Source organism: Lynx rufus, unplaced genomic scaffold (assembly GCF_022079265.1).
Source record: "Lynx rufus isolate CCGP_SWC_20201006 ecotype Redwood Valley unplaced genomic scaffold, mLynRuf1.p SCAF_7, whole genome shotgun sequence".
Lineage (NCBI taxonomy): Eukaryota > Metazoa > Chordata > Mammalia > Carnivora > Felidae > Lynx > Lynx rufus.
In genome coordinates this window covers 32,170,538-32,185,917 of record NW_025814889.1, presented here as the reverse complement: position 1 = coordinate 32,185,917, position 15,380 = coordinate 32,170,538, and the positions used below count along the sequence as shown (strand labels likewise).

The following is a 15,380-nucleotide window of genomic DNA, read 5'->3' as shown; positions in this document are numbered from 1 at the left end:
TTCTTTTTCCTGAATACAGAAAGAGTAAAAATTCATTTTTATTTTCAATTTTTATTTAAAATATTTTTAATTTTTTCTACTACATTCTTTACTTTTGTGTAAATTTTTTCAAATTCTATTTTACTTCCATCATTTTATTTTAGTCTACTTCAGTGTATTCACTTTTTCAAATATTCAAACAATTTCCTTTTTTTCCTTTTTTCTTTTTCATTTCTTTTCTTTTTCTTGAATACAGAAAGAGAAAAAATTCATTTTTATTTTCAAGTTTTATTAAAAATATTTTTCTTTATTTTTTTCTACTATATTCTTTACTTCTGTGTAAATCTTTTCAAATTCTATTTTACTTCCATCATTTCATTTTAGTCTACTTCAGTGTATTCATTTTTTCAAATTGTCAAAGGATTTCCTTTTTTTCCCCCCTTTTTTCTCTATCAAGCCACTTTCACCACCCAGACCAAAACACACCTAGGATCTAGCATCATTTATTCGATTTCGTGTGTGTGTATGTGTGTTTTTAATTTTTTAATTTTAATATTTTTTTAATTTTAAGTTTTTCTACCTCATTAATTCCTTTTCTCCCTTCAAAATGATGAAATGAAGGAATTCACCCCAAAAGAAAGAGCAGGAAGAAACGACAGCCAGGGATTTAACCAACACAGATACAAGCAAGAGGTCTGAACCAGAATTTAGAATCACGAGTATAAGAATACTAGCTGGAGTCGAAAATAGATTAGAATTCCTTTCTGCAGAGATAAAAGAAGTAAAAGCTAGTCAGGATGAAATAAAAAATTCTATAACTGGGCTGCAATCATGGATGGATGCCGTGGCGGCAAGGATGGATGAGGCAGAACAGAGAATCAGTGAAATAGAGGACAAACTTATGGAGAATAATGCAACAGAAAAAAAAGAGGGAGATTAAGGCAAAAGAGCACAATTTAAGAATTAGAGAAATCAGTAAAAAGGAACAACCTCAGAATCATAGGGGTCCAGAAGAGGGAGAAAGAGAGAAAGATAGGAGTAGAAAGGTTATGTGAGTAAATCATAGGAGAAAACTTTCCTAACCTGAGGAAAGACACAGACATCAAAATCCAGGAAGCACAGAGGACTCCCATTAGATACAACAAAAATCAACCATCAACAAGGCATATCATAGCCAAATTCACAAAATACTAAGGCAAGGAAAGAATCATGAAAACAGCAAGGGAAAAAATGTCCTTAACCAACAAGGGAAGATAGATCAGATTTGCAGCAGACCTATCCATAGAAATATATTATATTAGACGCACCTGGATGGTTCAGTCGGTTAAGCGTCTGACTCTTGATTTCAGCTCTGGTCATGATCTCCCAGTTGGTGAGTCTGAGCTCTGTGTCAGGCCCTGGGCTGGCAGCTTGGGGCCTGCTTGGGATTCTCTGTCTCCCTCTCTCTCTCTCTCTCCGCCCCTCCCCTGCATACAGGGATGTGTGCACACTTACTCTCTCTCTCCAAAATAAACATTAAAAAATATATATATTACATTAGGATAAAACTCTATGGAGAAAATGACATGGAAATACAAGTTCAAAATGAAAAAGAAATCATATGAAATTTCCAACTGTTAAAGAAGAGTTGTTCATACATTTTTAAATTATGGTATATTTATGGTGGATTATCAAATCACTAAGGTATTGAGATTTTATTTGAAACACTAAAAAAATGTTTTTAAATGTTTTATTTATTTTTAAGACAGAGAGAGAGACACAGCATGAGTGGGGATGGGGCGAAAAAGAGGGAGACACAGAATCTGAAGCAGGCTCCAGGCTCTGAGCTGTCAACACAGAGCCCAACGTGGGGCTTGAACTCACGAACTGTGAGATCATGACCTGAGCTGAAGTTGGACGCTTAAACAACTGAGCCACCCAGGCACCCCGGAACATTTTTTTAAAGACAGATAGTTTTACTCTAAAATGTCAATATTTACAATACATCAAAAACTACATCCTTGGATAGGATGAAAATTTTTTGGCAAACATAAAAATGTTCAAGGAGTTCATAGTTTTTCAAAATTAATTCCCATGGTATGTAAGCAAAGGAAAAAAAATTATGAAAATCACTAGTGTAAAAGCTTTGGGGTCCTATGGATTCTTCCATATCTAACAGCAAAAATATTCCCTATGGAACCTGATAAGCTGTAAGGGAGACACAGAGAGTGACTGACAGAGAGGTGGAGAAAAGGGCATGGTAGAACACAGCACAAGAGAGGGTAACAAAGAGAACCGGGACATGTAGGAAAGGTGACAAGAGAAAGGTCATGGGAATGCTCAGATGGAAGAGATTCTCGGCAGGGCACAGGGTCAGCTGCTTCTAAATGCCAGATAAAAGGAGTTCAAAAAGGTTGGTTCCCTCATGACAGAGAAGTTCAACACTGCCCAGGAACAAAAACATGACCCTAAACAAAGGAAGGCCACAAAACAGTTTTTTCAATTTCAGTATTTCTGAAAGAATGTGCAAAAAAACCATGGCTCATATTTTTATTTCTGAATTTTAACACTTCTACTTTGGCTTCAAGTCACTCAACAGTGGTTTTTATTCCTTTAATTGTTTCAAGGAACTCTTGAACACAGATTACATGCGCACGCACACACACACACACACAAGCACACACACATAAGTTTTTATTTTTGTACAAATTCTTTTTTAAGGCAAAAGAACCTCTATAAACCATACCTAGTTAAAATTAAAAAGATGTGGTTTGGCTGCTTTCTCCTAGTACTTAAGAGTAGGCTCTCACATCTTTAAAACAATACATAAAATAGTATAGAAAAGGAAAAGCTACTAGGAACTGTAATTCTTCCCCACAAGCCAAAATGATAGCATGAAAAACCAAGGTAGGCCAAGCTAACTAATTTCTCTCTCACCTGGCAACTCCCCAGGACCCCACCTGCTCCTGAGAGGAAGCCCTGGTCCCTTCTTTGTTGAGTGGCTCTCATAAAAGAAATACTGCAATGACATCCCATTTGTGTGAGGAAAAGACTGAGTGAGCCGTCAGTCTGGCTTTGGACAGAATATCCCTAACTTCAGCCAGCTGGTAGAGATCTAATTAGGCAAGCACTACATTATCATTCTGTTATGATAAACTTTCCAGTCTCCTTTTGAACACTGAGAAAAAGGATCCAAGGCCAGCTTAAATCTCTTTGATATCACAGAGAAAAGAATTTAGTAGATTCTAATCTAACTTCTAATGACTTAATACAGATACCACCTAGAGCAAACAGCAGGCCAGTGGGGAGCATGGCAGACAGAGAGTGTTCATCAGACCATAAAGTATTGAAGAAGGAAAGAGGATGATGGGTCTGCACAGCAGAGAGCTGCAAAGGCAAAAGAACACCTGGCTGTGGTCCCAGGCAGTAGCTGCCCTAACATAACTGCCATCACCCCAACAACAGCCTCCTACCCACAAATGTAGTCAAAACTACTAAAGGAGTACATCAACCTCAAGAAGAAAGGAGGGATCACCAGATTCAAAAGAAAGGAATCTAAAGGGTGCTGTGTGCCTTATAATCTCAGATTATGACATTTCTTCCAATTAAAAATAAATTGGTATAGGAAGGACCTACAATTTTGAACTGCTCTACTACTCTTAGAAGTATGAGGGTCTATAGGTGCCTAGGTGGCTCAGTTGGTTAAGCATTCAACTTGGGCTCAGGTCAGGATCTCATGGTTCATGGGTTTGAGCCCCACATGGGGCTCTGTGCTGACAGCTCAGAGCCTGGAGCCTGCTTCAGATTCTGTGTCTCCCTCTCTGCCCTTCCCAGCTCATACTGTCTCTCTCTCTCTCTCTCTCAAAAATAAATAAACACTTAAAAAAAAAAAAAAGAAGTATGAAGGTCTTAGGGGTGTCTGGGTGGCTCAGTCAATTGAGCATCAGACTCTTGATTTCAGCTCAGGTCATGATCTCAGGGTTGTAGGACTGAGCCCTGCGCTGGGCTCCACGCTTAGCATGGAGCCTGCTTAGGACTCTCTCTCTCTCTCCCTCTGCCCTTCTCCCCTGCTCACACTCTAAAATTAAAAAATGTTTTAAATTAAAAAAAAAAAAGTATGGGAGTCTTGTAATGAAAATGTAAGTCTATGCAAGTAAAGAATGATGACAAATAAAAAATGTCTTATGGCTGTGTCATTTGTTTCCTTCTTTCAATCATCTGAGTTGAACATATCCTCTGTACCAGGCAGAGCAGGGCACACAGGGAATACTGAGATCCTTTATCACATGTTCCTTTCCCTCTGGGAGCTATTTGGCAACACAGACAAGAAAATCGCTCTAAATACCCCCATATGGTTCACACTATGAAGAAAGCATTCAGATACTATAGCACAAGCTCACCAAAGGCCCACTTAACCCAGCCCAAAGCATCAAGGACATCTTCAGGGAAGAAGTGATAGCTGAAATGAGGCTTGGCAACTGAAGAAATGAGCTGTATAGAAGACAGAAGGGGAACTCCAGGTAAATGCAAAGGCACATGAGGGCACATGGCACACCAGGGGCAATGCAAGGGATTTCATATGGCTGAAGCACAGAGATTCAAAAGAAGGAAGTGGGCTGAGAAGTCAGGCACTTCATGGATGACGAAGGGTCCTGTCTATTATCATACTAAGGCATCTGAAATTTAATTCTAAGGCAACTGAGGAGCCACTGAAAAAAATTTAAGCCAGCAAGTGGCATAATCAGATCCGATTTACAGAAAATCTTTTCACCTAGCAATAGTAGAGACATAGGGCTGGAAAGAGATAAGGTCAAAGGCCAATCCAGAGGCTACTGAGTAATCCAAGTGAGAAAATATGAGTCTCGACTGAGGTGGCAGCAATGGGAATGGGTAAAGAGCAGTCAGATCCAAGGGACATCTAAGAGGTAAAAAATAATACAACCTTGATCACCTGGCTGCAATGGTGTGCTGGTAAAAGTTTAACAGCTGCCTTAAAAAAAAAAAAAAAACTGCCCTGATTTGTAGCATTTGCCAACTTCTATGGTGTAAAAACTCCTATTGTGGCTATTTTCAAACTCCCAAGATGGTGTCAATGAACTTGGAACTGGGAAGAGATGTGCACAACCGGCTCCTGCAAGTCAGGGTGAGTCCACTCCAGCACTACTGCTAGCAATGTGAGATTTGGGAAGAGGGGAGAGTCTAGGAAAATTCAAGGCCTCCCTGGCCTGGGGGACCTGTAGATTACAAAATGCAGGGCGTCAGGTGTAGTTACTAAGTTCTGATTGGGACATGCTGAATTAGAGACAGATATAAAGATATCCAGCAGGCAGATGGACACAAGGGATTTGAACACTGCAGAGAAAAATCTGGCTAGACATTATAGTTGAAATGGATACCATAATCATGGAACTGTGTGCAAACCCAGAAGATAAGAGAGTATAATAAAGCACAGAAACCTAGAAATACCAACATTAAAGGGATAAATGGACAAGATGCCTGAGAAAGACCTTAAAGAAAGGGAGGGTTTCTCAGGACCAATTCCCCAAATAACTCCCTGACTGATAATCAATATACCGAAGAATTAACTTATTAAAGTTACCAAATTTACCTATATTTAAAACCTATTTCTTTCAATTATTTATAAGGCAATTGTTCGTTAGAGAGACTTGTTTTCAACAAATTGGCCTGTTTAAATATAAAAGGCCAAAACAGAGTTTTAAGGAGCAAGGCAGCAAATGCCACATAAGAGGTCAAAAGAGCTAACAGAAGCCAAAATGTCCCCAAGCAACCTTACCATATATGCTCCACAGAACTGCATTGGTGGGAAGATCCCAGTGGAAAAGAGAATGCTGAGATAAGCGGAGATAGAGAGGAAAGCTCAGGGAGAGACTATTGATTATTTTTCCTTTTCTTGTATTTCTTTTTTTTTTTATGAAATTTATTGTCAAATTGGTTTCCATACAACACCCAGTGCTCATCCCAACAGGTGCCCTCCTCAATGCCCATCACCCACTTTCCCCTGCTTTCCACACCCCATCAACCCTTTTCTTGTATTTCTTGTGTGACTCAAGTAGGTTTACATGTTGAATGGAAAGATCCAGCTTTTAAGGAGAAACTGAAGGATTAAACAGAAGGGTCTGAGTAACCAATACCCTGATGTTCCAGAAGAGGAAGGGGCAATGAGATCTACAGTAAAGGTGAAGGGGGAAGATACACTTCCTCCCAACTCATTTCTGAGCAATCCTTCTGTTAGGTCAGAAAATCTCATTTCGTTTTACCATGACAATCAAGGTATATGTCATCTATTTAGAGGCTCTTTTGAAATTCTATTTGCATCTAATTAGAAAATATCTTGAATGATGTTGGTCTATACTTTGAAATCACAGGAAACAGGACCCAAACCTGAAAGTATGCCAACCTTGCATTCATTAAGTACAAAAACTTGTTTTAGATTCTCATTGTTCCAAATCGTCATCCCCACTGTCACTTTTCTTCCCTTGTAATATCCTACCCCCCAATGGCTTCCCACTTTACCAGGCCAAGAGAAAAATGTTCTGTTTTGCTTTTACCCAATATATTCAAAACTTATTTCACAGGTATTTGATGCCTAGAATCATCATTCTTACACTTGGAAACGTTGATTGTTTTGTAAATGTACCAAATTCTTTCAGATCAAGTCAGTGGCCTGCTTACGTAAAGATCACCAATATTACTTCAGCATTATGCCATGTCAAAATTGTCATCTAAACATTATGGAAAAGTTATCAGTTCTTATAAATGAAGTCTCTGTCTTAACATATGTTTGATTATTTTCTAGTCAATTTCAGATTTTCTCTAAATTAGAGCTTAGCTTAGTGATTCACGGATTGAATCACATAGAACTCTAGCATTGTAAAATAATATCCTGGTCACTACATTGTCATTTAACAAATTTCTCCTGCTACTCTTTTACAGGAAACCAACTGAGAAGTTTCATGTTCACTATACTGTATAACTTATATCTGTCCTTTTGTAGCCAAGGGCCAGGGAACAGTGAGATAAGCTAGGGGCTGAAAAAGAGAGAAAACCTCCTAATAGAAATTCCACACATACCTGGGACAAACCACAAAGATCGCAGAATAAGCTGGTTAGTAGATGTTTGGCAAAAAGAACACATCTACCTTAGTATACAGGTTCAATTCAGTTCTCAAATGGCACAACAGAGATATTACTGCTTATATTTAAGGATTATATTTTGCTTTCTTTAACTAAAAAAACAAACACTTCTGATCTTTAGAGTTTTATGTAAATATTAATTCCTAAAGGAAAATGTCTGACTCTAGTGTAAAAACTGCTACTATAGAAGGTACACAGAAATAATTCAGCAAACTTGGCAAAATGAGGATAGTTGCTGCAAACAGGAAATTCTAAAAACGTAACTTACTACAAAAGAAAGAAACCCCAGAGAACACCATCAAACAACACACTTTGGGGATTACTAAAGGGGATTCTATTTTTACCTTGAGAATCACATCCAGTAGAAAATCAAGACTTAGGTTACCAACATGAGCCTTTTTTCCCCCTAAGAAACAGAAATAAATTAGTAACCTACCGTCTGTCTGAGATTTACTGAGGAATATTGTGCTGGCCCGAGGATGGTCTGAAGGATTGAATTCCATGTTCAAATCTTTAAAGAAAGAAAAAGAAAATACATCAATATTCATTTGATAACTAAAGGAAGTCAAGATTAATTTTCAGTTTTTTTTTAACCTTAAATTGCTAATACGTTCAAGGATGTATTTTAAAAAACCTAGTTATTGTGTTGATAGATCCTTCTAGGTTCAATTGAGAACACTGCTATTTAGAAATCTGAGAAAGTCACACACACAAATTAGACACTTGCTGGGAGATCTGTTGGCCTAAAACTCCATTTTCTTTTTAAAAGTCTGCTCTGTGCCCAGGATACTACAGAACAGCAAGAAAGAGTTATACCACTGAAGGAGAATTATGTGCTACAATGGACTCACCTAAAATCTGCAGTTATGTGAGTGGTATTTCCTTATTACAGGTGATTGAAATAGAATGATCTAAGCCAAATCAGCATCCACAAACTCTGCTTAATTAACAGTTCTTTTCTAAAAAGGCGAAACTTATCCTTCAGAGTAGAGGCCTCAGATTAGCCATCTGTGGGCATAATCTGGGGCCATGGATATGTTTCATCTGATTCATCCATTTCTTTTTAATTTGAGCCAACATAAAATGATTTTTATATATCAAGCATACACCACAAAGAAAAAAAATCTATATTTCCAGCTTCTCTTGAGAAATCAGATCATTTGGCAACACTGGCTCCCCACCCCAATGGTACAATGGGCTGGGACGCAGCAGCTGCTAGCCCCTCCAGGTGGGACCTAAGATTCCACTCTCCAGTAGTCAACCTTCTCTGCAATCAGAATGAAAACTATTTTGAGTTCAATTATTTCAATAAATTTTCAAAGAAAACTAATCAATACCAATAAAAATGGATGGTATCTATCTTTAGTTTTAACAGCTAATCAAGTCAAAAATAAAAGGAAAGGGAAAAAAAAAAGGACGGTCATATACATACCAGAAGCAACACCTACTAATCACTCATCCACAGAGACTCACCTCAGCAAACCTCTGAAGTGAGGCAATCTTCACACATCAGTCAATCACTTACTGGACTATAGTTCCTGACCTCTCACTGGGTGCTTGATTAAAGAAATGCAAATTGAATCTTAAATGCTATTTCAATTATCTGGTCCTTCTTCTATGACAACTACTAAAATTATATACACAGTGTAGCAGTTTCATAGCTAAAGCCGATGGGAGGAAAAAGGCCAAAAAAGACAATTCTCATACTTGCCTCAGTTTGAACTAGATAAATTTAGGCCAGATATCTCCTGGTGAAAATGAGTTTTTATGAAGGGGTTTCCTGTTCAAGTAGAATTTTGTTCTAAAAACGTCAAATAACAAATGTGCTACTCACAATTATTTTTTTGAAGACTTCAGCATATGAAAACTGAGGGCATATATGTAATCCAGCCATGATGAATGTTGTTAACTTCCAAAACCTTAACTTATAGTCCCCACAGAAAAATATCAACTGAAAACCAATGTGCCTGTGGTGTTCCATGCTGGTGGTGGAGCAAAAGCAAGCACCCAATTCCTCAGCTTTGGACAGTGTGAGCACTGCAACCTCTTGGTTGGTTCCCTTAATACCCATTTTGGACTCATCTACCAAACCAGGTTGGTTGGTTTGTTTTCTGTTTTGTTTTGTTTTGTTTGCAGGGGTGTGGTTGTGGGAAGACTGTCTAATGACAGATTTTTAATCTAGATGTTTGAAAAATAGACAGGCCATCCTATGCAGACCAGTTCTCTTTAAGAGTCATTTCACCGCAAGCAAAAATGTAAAGTTTTTCTGTTTCAAGCCAACAGTGGAGCCCACAAGACTGCCATTTCTTAGGGAATTGAGAGCCTGCCACTTCAAAATTCAAGAATGGGGGTACCTGGGTGGCTCAGTCAATTATACATTGTCACAATCTCATGGTTCATGGGTTCAAGCCCCATGTCAGGCTCTGTGCTGACAGAGCAGGGTTCTGTCTCCCTCTCTCTCTGCCCCTCCCCTGCTCATGCTCTCTCTCTCTCTCTCTAAAATAAAAACATTAAAAAAATTTTTTTAATTCAAGAATATCCTGGAAGACAATCCCTAAAGATCAGGATTCTATGCTATAATGGTCACAAAGCCTAGAAATTGCTAAGAATGGAGACATTCACAGATTGTGAGAGAGGGCTGCCAATAACAGGGCATTTGTTCTAGTAAATAATAGTGTGCCTAGATGGTGGAATGTTATGCCACCATAAAAAAATCACGTGAACTACATTCATCATGGGGAGCACAGTATAATGTATAGAATTGTCAAATCACTACGTTGTACACCTGAAACTATATTTTGTATGCTAATATACTTCAACAAATAAAGACTATTTCATAATTAAAAAAAAACATGAAATATTCAACATGAATATTTTATTAATGTTGAAAGAGCAATACCATATGCCATTAGGTGAAGACAGCAGCATGATATCATCTGGAGGGAGGATATGCATAGGTATAGAATACATTTTAAAAGAATATATACTAACATTTGGTTACCTTTGAATAATGCAACTGAGCCCTTTTTTTCTTTTCTTTTCTTTTCTTTTCTTTCTTTCTTCTTTTTTTTTTTTTTGCTTTTCCATGTTTTCTAAGCTTCCCTTGAGCATATTTTTATTACTTTGTTTTTTTTTAAGTTTTGTAATTTCAAACACTTACATTTTAAAACAACTTGTGAAAAATGATTTCAAGCCTTCATTATCTTCTAGGTGCCTGGCCTATTATTTCTACAGCCCATGCTGGTGTTCCCATGAGATGCCCTGAGGCTCTCTTGGCTGTGGCTGTCACACCCCTTTCCCACAGGTCAGAGAGGACTGGCACACAGACACCAAGATGAGTGTCCCCACCGGCACTGGCCACGTGCTGTAAGGAACTCATGACGAAAGACTATGGGCTGTGAGAGACCCCTGAGTGGAGGTGCCTTCGTCCTGCCAGCAGCCACCATGTGTGTACACCAACACCTCCTGGTCTAAACAGAACAGGGCCACAGGCGGCAGGGGATGGTAGCAACTGCTTGTTCTTCCTGGCAGAACCCAAACAGCAGGAATCATGTTTTACACTGTCCCTACCAAGCGTGATACAGCAAGAGGCTACTGTAGGTTTCTTTCATGGCCAAGTCATAATTGTAGGTCTGAACATAACACTCACTCATGTCAGAGATGGTTTCCTGTGTGAGTGACAGGCCAGGTATCATCTCTATCCAGTTCAATGACACAGAGCAAGTCATAAAGAGTTCAGAGGAGTCTTCAAGATCAGAGTTTGACATGATACTCACAGATAAGGCAAGTGAGGCTGAGAGAGGTTAAGTGAACCAAAACTCTGGTCTCCAGCTGAAATGAAGAGTCCAGGGTTTTTCCCACTACCCCTTCTAGGCCTGATCTTGCCTCAGGTCCTGACCGCCCTAGAAGGACTAGAGTATGAAATAGGAAGCAGGCAAAAGACAACACAGAGGAAAATCCAGAAGCCCTTAAAGCTGGGTTCACATAATCTTTCTCAAGTTCTCCCTGGAATTTAAATTTTAGGATCTAGATCCTGGATGAAATAACCAGGAAATCTCTACACAAAGAAATATCAAGGAAATCTCTTCTTCTAGATGCAAGAGTACATGCAGCACTGCTGAGGACATCAGAGATCATCAGCTAATTGTCATCTGAAAGCATGCCCAGATGTTGATACATTAGAGCACAACACTTTCACAAGCTGCCAGGACATTACTCAGAAAAAAGCATTTAACAACATGCTGGTTTGCATTTTCTCCAATCCTAACCCAGATTCATATTTCCTAACCACAGAAAGGAAAGTGCTAAAACTTTTGCCACGTACAGGCCGACAGGCTAACTTTGCACAGAACAAGTCTAAAAGCCAGACCTCTCAGAGCAACTTAATGTGAAGGTGGGCCAACCACAGAACCCAGTTTATCTGTCACTGATTTAAATATGCACAACGGCAGAAGACAAAGAAAGGTACAAGGAACTGCAGCCATATCCTACACACAGGTTTAAAAGAGCAACCCCAGATCCTGAAGAGAAATATGGCAATTACAATATGTGCTTTGGCAAGAGAACTCCAACTTTTCAGGGAACAAAAAATGGGAAAAGGCAGCATTCTCACAAGCCAAGCAAAATAAACCGGCCATATCACCCAAACTTATACTCTGAAGTCAAGCATGACAAAACTACTACTTTAGACATAGAGAAAAAAATCCCCATACTGCAGACAATCAGGAAAAGTGATACTCCAAATGTTAACAAGTTGAACACACATGGAAGAGTGTAGTCCTCTCAGTTCAGCTCAGTGATGTTTCTGAATGGCAAGAATCAAAAGGAAGAAATTCATGAAATATTAAGCTTAAAATCAGAAATTATAGATGAAATAAACTTCACTGCTAAAGAATGCTAACCATTCTGCTAAAGTCCTGACAGTATACTGCCTATCTTAAAGTCATAGTTTAAACACTAATTGTTCCAATAATCCTCCTTCAATCCACCACCATATCAAGTACTCCTCACCCTCCACAAATCCTCTCCTGGAAACTCACACAGCCCTAGCCTTGCCCTCAAACTCACCTTCCCAGAGCACTCAAGGCTTTGATTTTTCCCACCTGGCCCATCAAACTCCTGAAGTACCTAATGTGCTAACTTATCCAGAAGAAGTAATAACTTACAAAATTAAATATCTACTTGACAGGGTGCCATTTAAATATAATTTTAGTGGAGACCACACTATTCTTACTAAAAAGAGTAAATCCCCACTGCAGTACTTCCATCCCCAAGAAAAGACCCACAGAGATAAGCTGGCTAGTGACACCACATAGGAGCCAACAGCTCTGCGATGTCAGCAGTTGGGCAATCTCTGGAAGGGGCACAGAGAAGGCTGAGATGCAGTTTATCCAACAAGAATTTACAATTTAGTCAGTGAGACAAGATGAAGTACATGACCCCATCAAAGTACAGGACCAGCAATAAATAATGAAGAATGAAATATCTAACCAAATCCTATGAGACAAAGAATAGTGTGCTTAAAAATGCTTAAGGAAAGCACTGCATCTGTTATACTGCGTTTTCCCCTCCTGGCAAGTCCATTCAATTCAATTAAGTTAAACTGAACAAACACTCATTGAGTCTATACTATATGCCAGGTACTGTGCTCAGTCCTGTGATAACAAAAGATGACTTTGGGTTGGTAAACATGTCTGTGTCTTTCTTTACCTTTCCTATTATCTACATGAACTATTTCCTACACATGAGAATGCATTCTTGATTTTCAAAGTAATGGTGGTGAGACAAAATATGTATTTAGATGATTTTAAAATGTTATTTCTATCACATATTTGCCTTAATAATTACATTATGATGGGTCAAATTAGCATTTTATTAGATACCATGAGTATGAATACTGTGGATGTTTGTCAAGGCAAGTCCAACCTGCCAAGTTTTTCATTCATTCATTCAACAATCAACGAGCATCTTCTAAGTGCCAGGTACTGTTGAGTTCCACATACTGAGGATACAGAAGTGAACAAAACAGATCAAGTTCCTGCTCTAACAGAGCATCCTTCTAATTCTAAGGTGTGAAATTCTAGCAGAGAAAACAAAAGAATAAAAAACCAATCAAGAACACTCTATGAATTCTACAACCCACATTAAGAATGCTGAAAATCAACTGTACTGGAGTTTTCAGAATCATTCACTCCCCAAAGAGAAGCTCAAATGGTGGAGTAGAAATAGCACCCTACATAATGTAAAAGATCTAGATTTGAATACATCTCTGCTAACTCCATGCCCTTAGGCAAATTGCCATACTATTCTGGGTTTCATTTTCCCCATCTATAAGATGGACAAATAACCTAACTTAGAGGACTCCTGTGAAGATTAGAATTTTTTCATATAAAGCAAAAAACAGGATATCTGACACACAATAGGTGCCCCATAAAGAATGGCTATTAAAATTTTAAGGTATTAAAAAAACATTACTCCACAGCATCTAGCTCAGTGCTAAAGACAAAAAACGCTCAAAATATGCATGCTAAAAAAGACAATAAAGATAATGCTAAACCATCATTATACAATATCTGTTTTCTAAGGACTCCCGGTTGGAAACTGATGTTTAAAACTTCAGTGTTTCACACTCCTGATACAGGTTCTCCTACCTCTTAAAAAAAAAAGGACAAGGTGATCCATAATGACAAGATGAACTAGCCTCTGAGGCAGTGATACTTCAGAGAGAAAAGGCAGTTTTAAGAAATGTTATGGGATTCCTAGCACTGACTTCAACCTAAATCTTGGGAAGCAGAATTTTAAACTACTGACTGCTTCTTTATCATGATGATATTTATTAATTCACAGTCAAATTAAAATATTAATGGAACAGACATTCTAATACTCTACAGCCTGAATTTCAGGTGATAACAGAGATGTTCGGTCACACCGCTCTCAGACCATTTCAGCTGAGTACAGGTGATGATGGAATCCCTTTATTCAAAACTGAAAAAAATCAAAGGGTGTGCTTGCCAGCCAGTTTAATTCAGCAGTATTTTCCTATGCCAGGTAACCTAATTTTCTTGTTCTTTCCACAGATGTCGCAATATCAAAGGTCCACAATTACTCATCTTGGCTTTTAAACCAGCACCAGCATTATAAAGGACTCATGTAATAAAATAATTCCCAGGATAAGCAGGAGTCATCATCTATCATTCCTGGCCTAGAATGCTAGGAAAACCAAAAAAGGAAAACAAGAAAGTGCAGCAAGGCCTAAAATGTACTGGGTCTAATATGGATGGAAGAGGAGGCACCAAAGACAACATGCACAAAACAGAAACTTTCCACCTTCTACCTCTTTTTTCTGCACTGCCAGCCTCAGGTGACCGTCGTTTCCTGTCTTTAGACAAATATTTGACATGATCAAAATCTCAAACTTTTAATTTCAGTTTTAGGTAGATATATTTCTAAATCTGGCTATGATCTTCAAGGCAATGATGAAATCAACAAATAGACTGTTAATTTTAAATTAGGTTCGTTTACTTTTTAAAAAATTACTATTGTCCCACTGCTTAAAAATCAGTGATTATTTCCATTTATTAGTGCAATGAGCCCAAAATCAAATGCTTGACCCCCATGCCCCGACTGGTTTGCTCCATCGGTTGCTACCAGGCAAGCCCAATGCCAACAGCCCACATCACATTCCCATTTATAATAACCACTGTTGCTGTGGCCGCAAACTGCTGGTTCCAAAATTCCAGTTAACTCTAAAGCCATCTTTTCTACTCCCGCTGATTTTGAGTTTATTCCTACAACTATTCTAACACTCTTAGATTTGGTTATTTTCTGTTTTTACTCTCTACTTTTAGCTGCCTGCACCCCTGAGGGTGGACCATGTATGCGGCTTTGTGAGCACGTATCTCTGGGTCCACACACCTATGTGGTGAATTTCCAGGTCTGAGTCTGTGCCTGCATGTTTGTGTCTCTGTGTGCATCTCTCTGCACACATGTCTGACTCTCATTCGTGTGCTCTCTTTCTCTCCATCAACCTACCTATCTGCGTCTCTACCTCTTTCCAACCTGTCTCTCAGTATCTCCTTCACTCACTCTTTTCCTCCTCTTACTCTCCCTCCCTATTCCCGTCCCCCCCCAAGTCTCTCCACTGTCTCTTTCTAATACTCTATCTTAAGATGAACCAAAGGAGATAAAGATCTTTTTTTTTTTAATGTTTGTTTATTTTTGAGAGATAGAGAGGCACAGAGCGTGAGCCAGGGAGGGGCAGACAGAGA

The 15,380-nt window shown here is 38.7% G+C and overlaps 1 protein-coding gene across 1 annotated transcript in view; it reads right to left on the bottom strand.

Annotated features, from left to right (window-relative positions):
- The window catches only part of CCNY (cyclin Y), a 232,513-nt gene that overhangs the window by 70,843 nt on the left and 146,290 nt on the right, over positions 1-15,380 (bottom strand). The window contains exon 2 of the mRNA XM_047067359.1: positions 7,550-7,624. Coding sequence (XP_046923315.1) covers positions 7,550-7,624 — 75 coding nt within the window. The remainder of the gene's footprint in view (positions 1-7,549; positions 7,625-15,380) is intronic.